At 41.0% G+C, this 14,786-nt stretch overlaps 1 protein-coding gene across 2 annotated transcripts in view; it reads right to left on the bottom strand.

Annotated features, from left to right (window-relative positions):
* WDFY4 (WDFY family member 4) overlaps positions 1-11,352 on the bottom strand; it is a 120,400-nt gene extending 109,048 nt beyond the window's left edge. Inside the window, exons 1-5 of one of the 2 annotated variants that reach the window (XM_085065323.1) lie at positions 11,237-11,352; positions 9,455-9,619; positions 5,317-5,569; positions 1,891-2,005; positions 1,199-1,302 (exon numbers count right to left, since the gene is read on the bottom strand). In XM_085065323.1, the coding sequence (XP_084921449.1) occupies positions 1,199-1,302; positions 1,891-2,005; positions 5,317-5,568 (471 nt within the window). In that variant the 5' untranslated portion in view covers position 5,569; positions 9,455-9,619; positions 11,237-11,352. The remainder of the gene's footprint in view (positions 1-1,198; positions 1,303-1,890; positions 2,006-5,316; positions 5,570-9,454; positions 9,620-11,236) is intronic. The other variant, XM_085065324.1, reaches the window with a different exon arrangement.
* Positions 11,353-14,786: the final 3,434 nt, after the last annotated feature.

Here is a 14,786-nt window from a genome sequence, read left to right on the forward strand (position 1 = left end):
GGCAGAAGTAAATACATTACGTGTTGCTGTAGCTGTTCCCAGGACCTCCCACTCCAGCTGAACTACAGCTTTGACTATGTCCTGCATATGGAGACACAGGGAAGCACACAATCCGCAAACTAGCCAGCTGCTGAACCAGCAGTAAGGCCAGGGACAGACAGTGCCCTCTTTCCAGGATACCCTGCAGCTCTAGAGGCCTGATATGTTAAAAGCATGAATTCTTCATTCCCTCCTTGACTCAGCATAGCAGCAGTTTAGCTATAATGCCTTCACTTTTTGAACATATTGAATAACAACACACACACTTCTAATTACAGGTTTTATAAATGCAAGTGACAGTTTCTTCACAATGTTTCTCAACACTTCGTTTCTTCCCATCTTGGCTGCATAGAACTTCCAGAGAAGTCCCAGTGTGTGTACTTGGCACACAGTAATCATAAAAAAATTAGCACCAAACTAACAGAAGAATGAGGTTTGTAATATGAAGTTTTGTGAGTGTATGTGTCACAAAAAATGGCAACGTCTTAAAACTGTGGAAAACACAAATCTCATCAGAAACTTTATGTTGTGACTAGCTACATATATAATTGTATAGCGCTCCTTATGACACAGAATGTATCCAGCATAATCTGACAGGAAAATTTTATTTTTGTGTGTCTTTGAACAAGAAAGACTGAGACAAACTGTTTAACTAAATGTCATGGATAAACACACCTCATATGCCCATCAACAGGCTGTACTCCTGATGCCAGTCTGCATTTGGGATGGCTGTACAAGTAGAGTTTTTTAAATGCTTCAAAGTGAGATGCTATCAGGATAGAAAAGCTAACCCCCATATTACCAGGCAGGTTCTTACTAGTTGTCTTTTTGATATGTAAGCTGGAGTGATAAGGAATACACAAAAAATGGGGCAGGGGTGGGGGATAAAGGATATAGCAGAGAAACACTAGAAAAAACAACTGTCTGATAATCAAAAATAAAATGGTATCTGAAAGGATGAAATGCTTACTCCACTCTTTTAGAAAAGCCTGGCCTGCAAACCTGGTGGTGTGTCCTCTGACTGTAAGCCTTGGGCATGCTGAAGCTCAAAATATTAGGGATAATGCAAATACTGAGAATTGAGTGTTCCACCGTTGGGGTGTCTACTCAGTTTCTCTGAAGTAAAAAGGAAAACACCCTTTGTAGTAATTTCTCTTACCAAGTCAGTCTGTGAGAGCAGATACACCGATTTCAGGAGCAAATGGCCATCTCCTGCTTGCCCTTTCTGTTGCAGCAATTGCTCCAAAGCCAGACGAGCTTCTTCTGTTATCACAAAAATGTTAAACTTTAATTCCTTAGTGGAAGATGAAAATGCTGCATTTATGCTTTCATAACAGATCTGACAAATTTAACAAAATCACAGTAGCAGGAATGCACTAAAGCGAACAAAAAAACGTAAAGTGATTTTGATTCAGCATCAAGCTCGGGTCAGTTTGTGTAAACCACATGTTTCAAACTGACACATTTGACCAAGAATACCAGCTCAGCTCATGAAGCCTGGCAGCTGACAGCACAAAGAATGTACAACAGCCACCAGGAAAGCCATGTGTGGCTAGCAATATTTTTCTCATTTAAGATCCTCAGAATATTGTATAACCTACTCTAACTCTTACATGCCTTACACATTACACATTTCCAGCTACAAAAGTTCCAAACACAAGCTCATCATGGCATACAAGGCCAAATCTTCAGTGCAATCACCTCAAACTAGTGCTAGCTGTCACCTACTAAAATATCTGTCTTGCTACACAGTGTTTTCCTGTTCCACCTTTATTTCCAGCGCAGAGGACAGCTGAAAGACACACATTTCCAGAATAACAGGATCCAGTGAAGATGATATGGGAACATTACCTGCAGGTTTGCCATTGAGGTTCCTCTTAATTTCTTTAGTCAGGAGCTTGGAAACCTCACTGGCTAACAGCTGAACGTTGGGAAATACGATTACTCCAGCAGACTGTTCCCAGGCCTGAAATCCAAGCGTAACTGTTAAGTCTTTCTGACACATTATGTCTTTAGTAGATTGACAAATACTAATAAACATAAATAAACTAACATAAGGCTCACATTCCCCTACAAAATTCCGTTCCTAGTCAGTATAGTCCGTTAAGCAGTGTTTCCCAGACAGCAGGAGCATGACACTACAGATACAGAAGTCAACCTGGAACTACCTTGTGAATCATGTAAAGCACCTGCTAGAGAGCTTTTATGGTATTTTCTACATTTAATACAAACCCAACAATGTAAATGCTAGTCACACCCTGTGCCAATAATTATTTATATCAAAATTACGCTAGTCCCTTTCAAAATGTGAAGAACACCCTGAAGAAGCACAAAGTTATAGACAAGTTTATAGACAATTTATAAATAAGTTTATAGCTCACTTGTTCAAGAATGGACAAGCAACTAAGCGCAAAACTTACTAGACAAACAACAGTAAGACTTGTTGATTCCCTGAGTCTGACAAACAAACCCCTCTTAAATGTTTCTTAGCCCTGCCTTTGCGGGAAAGATTTAAAGCGCAATAAAGAAAATATTCCAGCAGACTAATACTGTTGCACCCAACCAGCCTCTGAGAATCAGGTGTCAATTCTGTTACATAAAACATCTGGTGCTACACGCATTTATGTATTAGCAGTAGTTCAGCATTCACCTTTAAAGACCAGTCTAAGACACCTCTGTCCTCAGCAACCTTGAAAAATTTTCTTTACAAAAGTCTCCTCCTTTTAGAAGTTCTGAAAAATGCTGTAAGCCCCAAAGATGAAAGGAAGAAAAATGACGTGTTTTCCTAAAAAAAATTAGATCCGACACCCCGTAATACTTACTGCCAAGAAATCAGTGCAACTCTTTGTAAATTAAGATCCTCCACAAATATTAGTTCCTTCCCTACCATTCCTTTCAATTTCTTTTCTTTCATCATCACAGATGGCAGTTTGTGGACAAAGTGTCAGTCATCTCTTAGTAATCAGGTAAGCACCTACTTTTTACTTCATTTTACTGCAGTCAATAAGCAAAATGCCCCCAACTCTTTCTGTGCTACAGGAGTGAAATGCAATTGCACAGTGTGCCTATTAATAATTTTCATTATTATTATTTCATTAGTATTTTCATTTTTAATAATTAATAATTTTCATCAATCAATAATTTTAAAAGCAAACTAGTTTTTTTCAGATTTTGACCCTAAGTTACTTTCAGAGACATTCAGTTGCAAATGCAAGATCTACCAATTTCCTCCACCTCTGATGCAGAAGGGAGGGAAGGTCTGCAAAGAACAGAAGCAAACTGAGCAAACACAATGACAAGAAACCTACAGCCACTTAAGATTATACAATATCATTAGGCTATGCCCTTTTTCAGAAGAACGCAGTAATAGATTTCTGACCCTCTTCCTCAAAGAGGAACATCCTCCTAACCCTTAAAAAAGGCCTTGTTATACTCACTCTTACGCCAACAGAAAGAGTAGGATAAATTTTAGAAGTACAGACCATATGCAGCAGAGAGCAGTAATCAAATGTTCATAGCAATGCTACTAGTCTATCTCCCTACAAAGCAGGCCACCAATCTTCTGATTTGACTTCATCAGTGCCCTTCCTGAGGGTCATGCACCAATTTTTAGAACACACTAACCTTTAGGAAGAGACCTAATTAATTCATATTCATGTGTGAGCCTATAGAAGATCTGTATCTGGAAGTATATCAACCTGACTCCATTGCAGGATGTCTACCTTCAGGGGAAACTCAAATAATATGGTATCAATGTAATCTGATTTTCTTCCTTCCTCTTAAACCTGTTTTTACACATTAAAGATTCTGCCACAAGTTCCGTGTGTCTGCTGTAACCATCTGCCCTTCCTAGTCCATGGTTCATGGAGAGAGGCTAGCTCAAAAGCCAGCCATGTAATAGAACGTTCTGATACCTTCTGAGGCACCAAAAAGGAAGATACAGAAGGCACATTGAAGTGACTCCCAGCCCAGACCTGAATCACAAGCAGATGGCTGACATTTCCCTCCCACACCTTTTCCTTCTTCATCAAGTGAATAACGAGCCCCCGCACCCCTGGTGTCTCCTGGTTGGTGCCCCCTCTCTCCAGCCAACTGAGTAAAAGCTTCATAGCCCTGAACACAGTGATTTTCCTACACACTCAGTTTAAAATGCAGAGTATCCCCTTTTATGTCTCACAGTGCTTTCCATATAAACAGTGACCATGTGTTAACTATTTTTTCCTCACCTATCCACTGATTTCTAGTTTAGAAATCCAACTCAGCTAGGTAGGGAATAGATGGATCTGAGTTCAGTCACTCAAGAGCACAGAGAACTCACAAGTTCAGACACTTGAAATATGGCGTCATTAAAATATGGTTTCACCAAAGAAATGTTTTTGTTTTCTTTCTGAAAGTCACAGTGAGAGTGTAGAAATACAGATTCAATACCCATAAGTACCCAAGGTAATCCAAGAGAAAAACAATTCTGTACTAGTACATTGCCACAGTACATTTAAAGATAAGCCAGGTTTTCTGCTTCACTCAGCATGCACTCTGCCATTCTGTCTCTGTATGGTCCACTCAAACAGTTTCCTGTATATTTTACAGATTCTAGCATAGAAACCGACCAATAAGGCTCCCATGCATTACAGAGCTCTTCTTGTTTCACCTTCCAATATGTTCATCTCAGAAATCATTGGCTGATGGCAGCTATAGGGCAGCCTGCTAACTAAAATGTTCTAGTTCTCAGCTGTGTCCCTCACCCACCATATGACCTTCCTCTTCCCACTCCATGGTTTCCTCATCTCTCACCCAACTCCTATCTGAAGCACTAAAATTAGATATCAGCATTGTCATTAACCCCAAAATTCTGTGTTAAGGCTGTACACCTGCATTTCCCCTAACTGGCTGCATGCCACAACCACCTTTTTCCAGACTGAAACTGTGCTCAGCCCCCAGTAAGTAATGAAATAGATAAGGCAGACATGAAGTGACCCTTTCACAGGGTATTCACTTTGTAAGAAGCCTGTCTCGTTCCTTGATTTCAAGAATAAAATTTAGCCACTCAGGAAAGTGAAGCAGTGCTCCCCCATGTACTTTTTTCATGCTAACCTAGCAGGCTAGGTAGATGAAAGGAGGAGAAGAAACTGCTTCTCCAGGCTCCCAATGGAGGATTCCTTATCACCTAAAGGAATCCTGTTTCAATTAATTACACTGGCTATTTGGGTGACCACAGAATGGACAGAGCAAGAGAAACTCAAATTGGCATCTGCACCAAAGGCAACAAAGAGAACAAACCTTTAAGAAGAGGGGAAGAAATTCCAGCAACCTTCTCTGCTGATCCTCTGGGATGAGAAATGGAGCCACTTGCTCATATTCTATAAACTGTTTGCCTAGAGTCTCCCATTGGCTCTGGGGTAGCTCGTCCTTGCTGTGTGCATGCTGCTCTGGCACTTCTGCTGTGTCTCCATCATCAGGGTTCTGCTCTTGCTGTCCTGCTTTGACAGGTGAATCCTCCAGCTGCTCCATGAGTTCAGCTGCTTTGTCCATGCTGAGATGAGACCAGATAAATATACTGTGTTATTTATACCCCTTACCAGTCAACTCTCCCAAGAAATTAGACACTTGACAGTTTCAATGGTTGGAGTTAAAGTTTAGAAATATGGAAACACTCTCAGTCATTGACTCTTTTCCAATTCTAATGGCAAAGCACCCTGCTCCTGGAAAAGAATGTTACCAACCTGCAATTGCATGAACAAGCTCTCTTTCATGAGATGTGTGCATGTGCAACTTAACTCATCTGAGCTTTGACAGAACAAACCAATAAAGCACACAGCAAATATGGATCCCAGTCCCAGCTTTGCCACTGAGCCAGATCCTCTCCCTTATACTACAGTCACCCCAACTATAAAACAAGTTATAAATATTACTGTCGGCAGATATGCAATGGAAGAGCACTAGCCAAGAGCCAGGTTGCACATTTCAATGAGTATGGACACTAAATCTAACTGCACATCACTGATACATTCCCCACCTAGAGTGAGGCTGAAACCCTGTCCGGAATAGTAGCTGTGTGGAAAAGCCAAGGATTCCCCACAAGGCTATGCTGACCCAAGGACGCAGCAACATTCAGCTCTTTTATGTGGCAGATGTACAGCTCTGTACAATAGGTATTTTCACAACACTGCTTGTTTAGCTGATCCTGTAAACTGAAGTGGATATACCTCAATGAAGGAGCATAGTGCTTCTAGCAGTCTCATTTCCATCACATTTAAAATAGGTCCTTATTGCACTACATGTCAGGAAATCCTTCTGGTACTCTTATCTCAGCCTCAAGTCCTCTCATCTACTTTACTGCCCTGTTTCCATCCGCAGTGTTCTGGGGGTGTCACTCAGCCTATTCCTTTGCCACAGTCTTCTGTGAGCTCACCCTGCTGATCTTACATCATGACAACTTAGACCAATGGAGATCAGGCTTCTCCAATTTTCATCAAAGTCATCCATATGCTTATTGGAGTCTAGGTCATTGTCTGACTACTCATAAGTCTGTGACAGGCCAAGTTAACACAGGCAGATGGGAGCTGTCACCAAGATGAATGCAGCTCATCTTACTTACCAAATACATAATTTTTAAGAGCCCAGAAGAATCTTTTACAAATCATTACCCCCCAAAGAAAAACACCAATATACCTTCATTTCTAGGAAACAGGTTCTTTACAGTGTCTCTTTGATTGCCTTTCCACCATTCCAATAAAATTGCCAAAAAGCAAACATAACTAAAAACCTTAGTCAGATCTGCACAACCAATATAAATGCATTAAAATAAATTTTAGAAGACAGTATTATGAGCCTAGTTTAGAATTATGAGCCAACACTAAAACTGCATTTGGGATTCTCTTCCTTCATCATCCATCAGTTATTCAGCTAGCTTACTGCCTGTATTCTTCCCACTCCATGCCAGATGAACCAGTTTCACTTCCATACTCCCACAGTAGCTGTGTACCACAGAGATGAAGGTCATGGCATTTGTCTTGTCACTGTGCCCCACACCACCTGCACGAAGATGATGCTCCCAGCAGACACCTGTACTTAGATGCAAATGCTGGTCCTTCGCACTTCACCATGGGGTAATGTACTCTACCACAGCCCATACTCTGTCCTTTGATAGGGGATAGAGGCCTTTGTAATATTGGTCAGTCCCCAAGGAACAGTCTAGAACTTCCTATCTCAACGACATTTTGTGTTTTGCTTGCTGCTGTTGTTTTCCTTAATTATCTGTACTAAGACAATAAGCCCCATGAGAATAAAAAGTGCGGTGACTGCACAGGAAGACTCTGTTCCTCATGACTGTGTAGGAGTTACATTTGTCATATGTTATACTTAACTCTGGTGTGGGATTTTGACCCACTTGAGTCATCTTGAAGCTGTAAGTGTGTTGGTTGAGAAAGCCTGGATGCTGTTCTAGGGGCTTCAGAGAGCACAGTTCAGTTACTTTTTCAGTGAGGCTCAACTTGCATCCCAAATAGCAAAGCTGTTCTCTTCCTCAAGGAGATATCTGACCTTGGAAGCTACTCTGCTAAGCCTAAATCAATGTTAACAAGTATCTCACTCCAGTGCCTATGTTTACCTTGGTCATCTGCATAGAGAACTCCAAAGCTCTTTACAGAGGCACCCTACAAATGGTGACACTAAGTAATGGAGAGGGGAAATGAAGTGCTTACTCTGGCCACAGAAGAAGGTCAGTGACTCATCAGTCAACTCCCTGAGTTGAACTGCATGGCCCTGCAAGTATGTGTACCAATTTCCTCTCTTTCTATTTATACTTGACTGAGAAGGCCTTTCTTGTTGGTGGCACAGCCAAAGCAAGCAGGGATAGCCTCCCAAAAGGTGTTCAGTCTATGAATTCATGTAATGAAAGAGTTCTTCCCATCTCCACAGAAACTCTTAAAAACCAGATATGCACAAACAACTTCATTAGTGAAGACTGAATTGTAACAGTTGTAACAATAAAGACATTAGACTAAATATCAGTCCTACAGTATTAGTCTGTTGACTCCACTTGCACTACATGCTTGAAATATTACTTTTCCTAGTAGCCTTTTCTTGCATCTACAATTTGTTTAGGGCTTCTAAGTCCTTTCAATTTTCTATTCATCTTGGAGGACAATTATTCTAGACCAACCACAAAATCACATGCTTCAGTATTCAAATGTCTTTGGTATTAAGGATAGCTTAGATATTTTGAAAAGGTCTTATATGTTGTCTCTCTTCTTCACTCACCTCATGTTCTGATCCTCAGTGTAAGTTAATAGTTAATTTCAGTTTTAGTAAATTTTTTGTTTGATTCTTGATTAAGTTCGATAAGATACTTTTGGTAAGTATCACAATACAAAAAGTAAAGTCTAAATAATACATATTTTAAAAGACATAAAAGTGAAAATCTGATACTATCATTCAGAAAGTAGAGTCAAGTTACAGAGAGGAAATGGAACTTCATCATGTATTTTCCCTTTTTTTCTAAATAAAGCTTGTGTGAAATCACACTGCAATGTGGCTATGCCAGACTGGAAAGACAGAAGGGAAGAAAGGCCTGACCAAAACTGGCAGAAGGACCAGCAGAATACTGTTACTAACAGCTTACTAGTTGAAAAAAATTTTAATTTTAAAATGATTTTTAAAATTACATTTTAATTATAATCTGTGATTATCCCCCCTCCCCAGTAGTTCATAGAAGGATCCCATTCAGGTAAAAAACCCTCAATTTTCACCAAGATTAAGAAGTTTACTTACACATTTAAAATAATTTGTTATCATAGCAAGATGATTGACTACAAGAGAATCAAGCTTCATACCAAAATTCAGAGACTGGTACACTTTTTATAGTAAGTATCTGCAAAAAATGTTAGTTATTTGAGTGTACATGGAAAGCTTTCATCTCCAAAAGTACATGAACACAAAATAAAGACTACAGTTGGCCTCCTTCTTTATTCCAGCTGTTTAGATAATTAGAGACATAGTATACTAAAAATCAGACTCCTAGTTCTAGGACTAGTGGCTTCAAATATTCTTTATCCAAGTATACCTTTCTTGACTATTAAATCCCAGTACTCTGTGGACTGTTGGAAACACGCAGCTCAGATCATCCCAAAAATCCAGTGTGATATTCCTTTCTACTCTCTTTCTTCACTTGGCAGCAAAGATGACTGTTTAATAAACACAGTTTTGACAGCTAATAATTGTAAATGCTAAAACCAGGGATTCCATCCCTTCCCGAGGAAAGCTGTCCTTGTATTGCAATTTGGGGTGAACTTTGACTGAAACCTTCATAAATTGAAAGTAATCCTATCATAACACACCAGTTGCAACCAATAATGCAGGTTCCTTCAACATTTAACAGTCTGTTCTGTCTGCCTTCACAAAAAATCTCTTGACATACCTGGGCTCCTAGATTTGGCAGCTCCTGTTGCAGTCAATAACCATATCCAGAGAAATGGGTGTCACTGCTTCTGTCCTACTAGGCATGTTGGTGTTTGCAGCAGCTCCCACTCTGCTCTTTAAACTTTCCACTGTGAATCACCTGATTAGCTGCTGCACTTACTTCCTGAGGAAAGCAGAAGTAAAAAGCAAATGAACCACAGCTCAGGACCCATCAAGCTCCCAAAGCAATTTAGAATAGCTCAGCTAACACACAAACCTGGAAGGCACAGCATTCTTCTCCATGCATCAAGAGCAACCAGGTATTTCCCCCTCAGTATCATATTCACAAGGGGGAAGGGGAGTGGGATTTGTTTCATTTCGGTTTTAAATTTAAGGTTCATAAAACTACTACAGGAATACAGCACTACAAAGCTCATGCTCTCTGTGCAACACTCTGTGGCCAAAGTCAGGCAACAGTTGTAGTCCTTCCTCAAATGCTGTACCCTTAAAATAAATACATTCAAATGCTGAGGTGAATGCTGTGTCCTTGACCTCTCTACTAAAATGGTCAAGACAGCTTCTCAGATCAAGAGGCAGACAAGCACTATAAACTCACTGAAAGCATAAATGGACCTTGATTATCTACGGGCTTGGGCGAAGATTACTTCTTGGCTGTCTAGTTGCTTTTTTGTTCTCCCTAATAACAGATCTGAAAGGCTTTATAATGTTTTTTTAAGGGGAGGTGGAATTCAAACATTTTTACATAGGAAATTCAAGTGTTTCCAACTGCTTCTCCCCAGCAATTTTATGGTGACCTTGAGAATCAATGGGATCACGGCCTTACAGTGACTGAAACCTGAGGGGACTCTACCCTAGGTGGTTAAAGTAATCTGTTTTCTGTTAACATCTGCTTCACTCAAATGCTTGAAATAGCATTCTGAAAAAAACTAACCAACTTGCTCTTCCAGCTAACCTGCAACTTCGCTTGATAAAGCACAGCTAATCCAGGCTAAAGAATCCCAATAAGTCATGAGACAGGATAGCAATTGCCCATACACCACAGGGACCTCTCTTGATGCAGTGGTGTTCCTAGCGCTGCAATCCCAGAGGACTGTTTTCATCCCTTACAGGGTAAATGTGTTGAAATACAGGCAGCAGCAAAATCATGGGTTTAGTTCATCCCTTTACATATTATACCAGGATATAAGCAGAACTGTAGTTTTACTGGAAGATCCCAAGGAAAATACTCTGCTCCAGTGTATACATACTCTAAACTGATCGGTTTTGGAAGGCATTAGTTAAACTACGTATAATTACAGGTTGTTCTCCAAGAAGGTGCAAGGTCACACTGTGCACACCCAGGGCAGCTCCAGTGAATGTTTCATTTGGCCACTTCAACGAGCCCCAGAGCCACTCACAGCTCAGTGCTGCACAGGTGTGGCTGTGGGGCCTCTGGCAGTTCTCAGCACAGCCTTAGCAAGCTCACACTGCCTGTGAAACTCTGTGCCAACACATCCACTACTTTCCTGCCATTCACATATCAGCAGGTACACTTCCAGTTGCAATCTATCCAAACCCACACTCGTGAGATCAATGGCAAAGCACAGAGATCCAGAAGCGAATATTAATACCAACCCAGAGAGAGCATCACTCTTTGACTTCCTAACTCAGATACATCCTAAATGTGCTCCACTTCCACCCTTTTACTATCACTTTAAAAGCACAAAAGATCATTTGCAGCAGCCCCTCCATGCTGATCAGAGAGGTTTATTTCCCAGGGGTCCTCCCAATCCAGTGGTACCTCCTCACTAGATGATGTCAGGGCTCAAGTAGACACACAGTCGTTAGGAGAGTCACAGCAGAGGAAGCACCATTTCTCTTTTTCATTCTTCACTAACTGCTGATGGGTCTGAAAGTCCAGTTTCAACACACCCACCCACTTAATCTCTGCTTCACTGGAGCAAAACAGATGTAACCAAATTATCTGTAGTGAAAATAACTCAAGGGGTAAAGACAAGCATATAGTTAACATAGTAAGAAACAGTGCCACAACACCCTTTGGCAGTCTGGGTTGTTTATACTAAAATCCCCTTTGCACTGTGCCTCCACCTACAAAAATGGGAAGAAAAATCCTTCTTTGTCCTTTTCTGGCTAGTCTCTGGGGGAGGGAAAAAAAAAGACAAAACAAAAAAGAAAAAAAAAAACCAAAACAAAAAGAGACATGTCTCCCACATACTTTCATTTGCATCTGTGTCAAGGCATCCAGTTCAAAGGAACGTTCATTTTGTTTGAGATATTTAAAAAGGGCACTAAATTTCCTGGACCCAGGAGCCAGCTTTACCAACACTGACTGGAAACTGCCCTCTAATAGGGCAGCACTGTGATGTAGATCATGCCCAGTGGAGATGGTGTCTTGCCTGAACCAGACATATACCTGGCTTTCTCAGGCAATGTTCTAGAGATAAGTATAACTACAAGGTCCACCTGTCTTACAGCATCAAATATTGTCCCTCATGTAGATTCCTGTCAAACTTATGTCTTCTTTGCAACTCCAATCTCCACACACAAGTGGAAAAAAATGAATTAATGCCTTTAAATTTATCATGCCAGCCACACCAATGTATCTTAGTGGTTCTGAATGCCAAGAGTCACAGTACTTCTTCAGCCTGAAGCTGTAAGCCAATGAATGCAGGTTTCCCCAAAAACCCAACTTGCAGTATGTTTAGTTGCATTACATTCACCAGATGGCTGACTGGCTACAGAAAGAGCAGACATATCCTCTGGCTACTGCTGTGCAGTTGCCATTACCAAAGGAGCTCATAGTTCAGCACAACTACAAACCAAAATGGGATGGGGCTTTGCTGAAAAGCCTGTATTTCTCCTTTCAGCAGGTTTCTCCCCTTGTAGACATGAAAAATAAAATTCAGCTGAATTTGCTGAGATAATAAATTTTTGTGCTGTACATTCATAACCTTCAATCTAGAGGAAAAAAGCCAGTTAAACACGTGTTCCTTTCAACATTTCAGTGTCCAAAAGTTGAATTAGCTGCAGACTTTTTTCCACTCTTTGCCTTTCTTGCTAAAATCCATCATCTTTTCTTGATAAAAAGAAACTTGATTAAAAAACGTTCATAGAGTAATTTTTCATTTCTTTAGGGAAACGGCTGTGTTTCATTTTCCTCCCCTCTTTTCAGTGGCAGAACAGAAGCTGACAGAGAAACCGCAGAGAAAGACGACGCAAAAATTTAAACCATCTGCTTAACCATCATTTTCACTGATCGTTTTTCTCAGCAAACCTTGAAATTTGCAATGAAGGAGGCATTCGGCTCCCTCACCACATCCTCCCAAAGAAGCAAAAGCAGTGAGCTATGAAGAAGCCGCGGGACTGTGGGGTTGAGCAGCTCAGCTCCTCTCCCTTAGGCACATGCACAGGGAGGCCTGGGGCAGCAGGTGTACAGAGGCCACTCCACCTCTTTGGCTGGGTCTTCTCTGGAGGACAAGCCCAGGAGAGGTGGGAAGGAAAAGCCAGCTTCTCTTGGTGCTGCCAGGCAGCCCCAAATTGAGCCAGGCCCTTCCCGCGCAGCCCTTGGGCAGCACCGCCGCCTCTGAGGGAAAGAAGGCCACACTGCCCAGAGGGCCAGGTAACTCACAGCTTTGTGCACCTGCACAGGGAACTACACTGCAGCTTGAAATTCAGTGGATGAAATTCAATGATGAAACCATGAGAGGTAGCTGGTCTTATACAGTGTATCCCCGAGGAGGAGATTTCCTGCCTGCTGCCTGCCAGCACCCCGGCACCTGAGCACTCTCAGTGTGGATCAGGAGGCACAGATACAGCCCAGACTGCTCTGGCACCATGACTGTGGGGTGTAAAAGGACAGAGCAGTTTGCAGCCTGGGTCCTGCAGTCAAGCTCCTAACTTGTCTCCAGAAAGGGATCCAGTTCCTTCCCCAGTGTTTCCACCTGAGGAAGGCCAGGAGTTCCGCAGCCAGTCCTTCATGCCTGCTGGCACCCAGCCGGCTCCTTTCAGCAGCAGCAGCAATGTTATGTGGTAAGGGTAATTCGACACTTGAATTTTGCCATTTCGTTGGAAACTGGAACAAATCCTCTCCATCAACACAAATCTGTAACTAAAACTGAATTTTCTTCCAATGTTTTTGTTGTTTAAACAGGAACAAACAGATGTGTATCCAATAACCTGCAACTTACATGGTGGGCTGCAACAGTGGTTTTTAGTCTTTTGAAATCTGTGCAATCCTGAGGTAGTTTTCTACAAATCCTTGTGCAGAACATTCTGTAAATCTGCTGCTTGACAGCCTCCCCCTTTGGTCATCTTTTTTGGTTCTGTTAAAAGTAGCTGGGGAGACTCACTGGGTGATGTAACTGCAGAAATACCCTAAATAATCTTAAGCTACATTTTAAAAAAATTCTGTGCATAAGTAAATGCCAAAATAATTCCAGAGTCAGTAAAACAACGTCAACTTTTAAAAACACAAGAAAAAAGAAGCCTTATTTAAAAATGGGTATCTAACAAAAGTGAAAACATTTTTGTTTGAAATTGTCGGACCCACACAACCCACATTTGGTTGACCCACACAACCAAATAAATAGAATATTTTTCCTCTGGAAGAAAAAGGTATAAAATAAGAAAGTTCCTCTGGGAAGCTGCTATTTTGATTAAATGTCACATACTGACTAGAAAAATGTCATGCAGGAAAATTTTATGGCAACTTGACTGAACACATGATCTCCACACTAGAACCCATGTCAGTCTAACGAGATTGAGGAAGTTGAAAGACTGATACAAAAAATACAAATGGCATAGCCATACATACAGAAGGCTTGCCTCCTTCTTTACCTCTGATTAACTCTCCAGTACAGGATACACAGGAATTCATTGTTTTCGTATCAACTCAAAAGTTGTTGAATTATAAGATCGTGATTCAGAAGTTCTGCAGGATTTTTTTTAAAGTATTTCCAAAGCAAAGTTAGACTTTAACACATAGTGCTTATCAGAAAATAGCACTCAGACAGCTGCAGACAAAAGCACAAGATGTAATTTCAAAACACATATTGACCAAGAGCTGTTTTCTTGGAAGATTTACTCTTCTCATTCTCTCTGTGGAAGAATCATCAAAATCTCTACAGAAAACATCACTTTTTTAAGTTTCAGAAATGTGTTCTAGTTCCTGTTTTACACCCCCTTTGCTTTCTGTAAGGATGCTGTGTAGCTTGCACAGCCACAGCAACACTCATCGTCATCTTAGAGGAAATAGGGAGCCTGAAGTTCAGAGTAAACAAATTAAACAAAATCCTTCCAACACAAGTGTGAGAGCAGACATTTTCCACCTC

This window comes from Lichenostomus cassidix, chromosome 6, assembly GCF_008360975.1.
Source record: "Lichenostomus cassidix isolate B80296 chromosome 6, HeHo_3.0, whole genome shotgun sequence".
NCBI lineage: Eukaryota > Metazoa > Chordata > Aves > Passeriformes > Meliphagidae > Lichenostomus > Lichenostomus cassidix.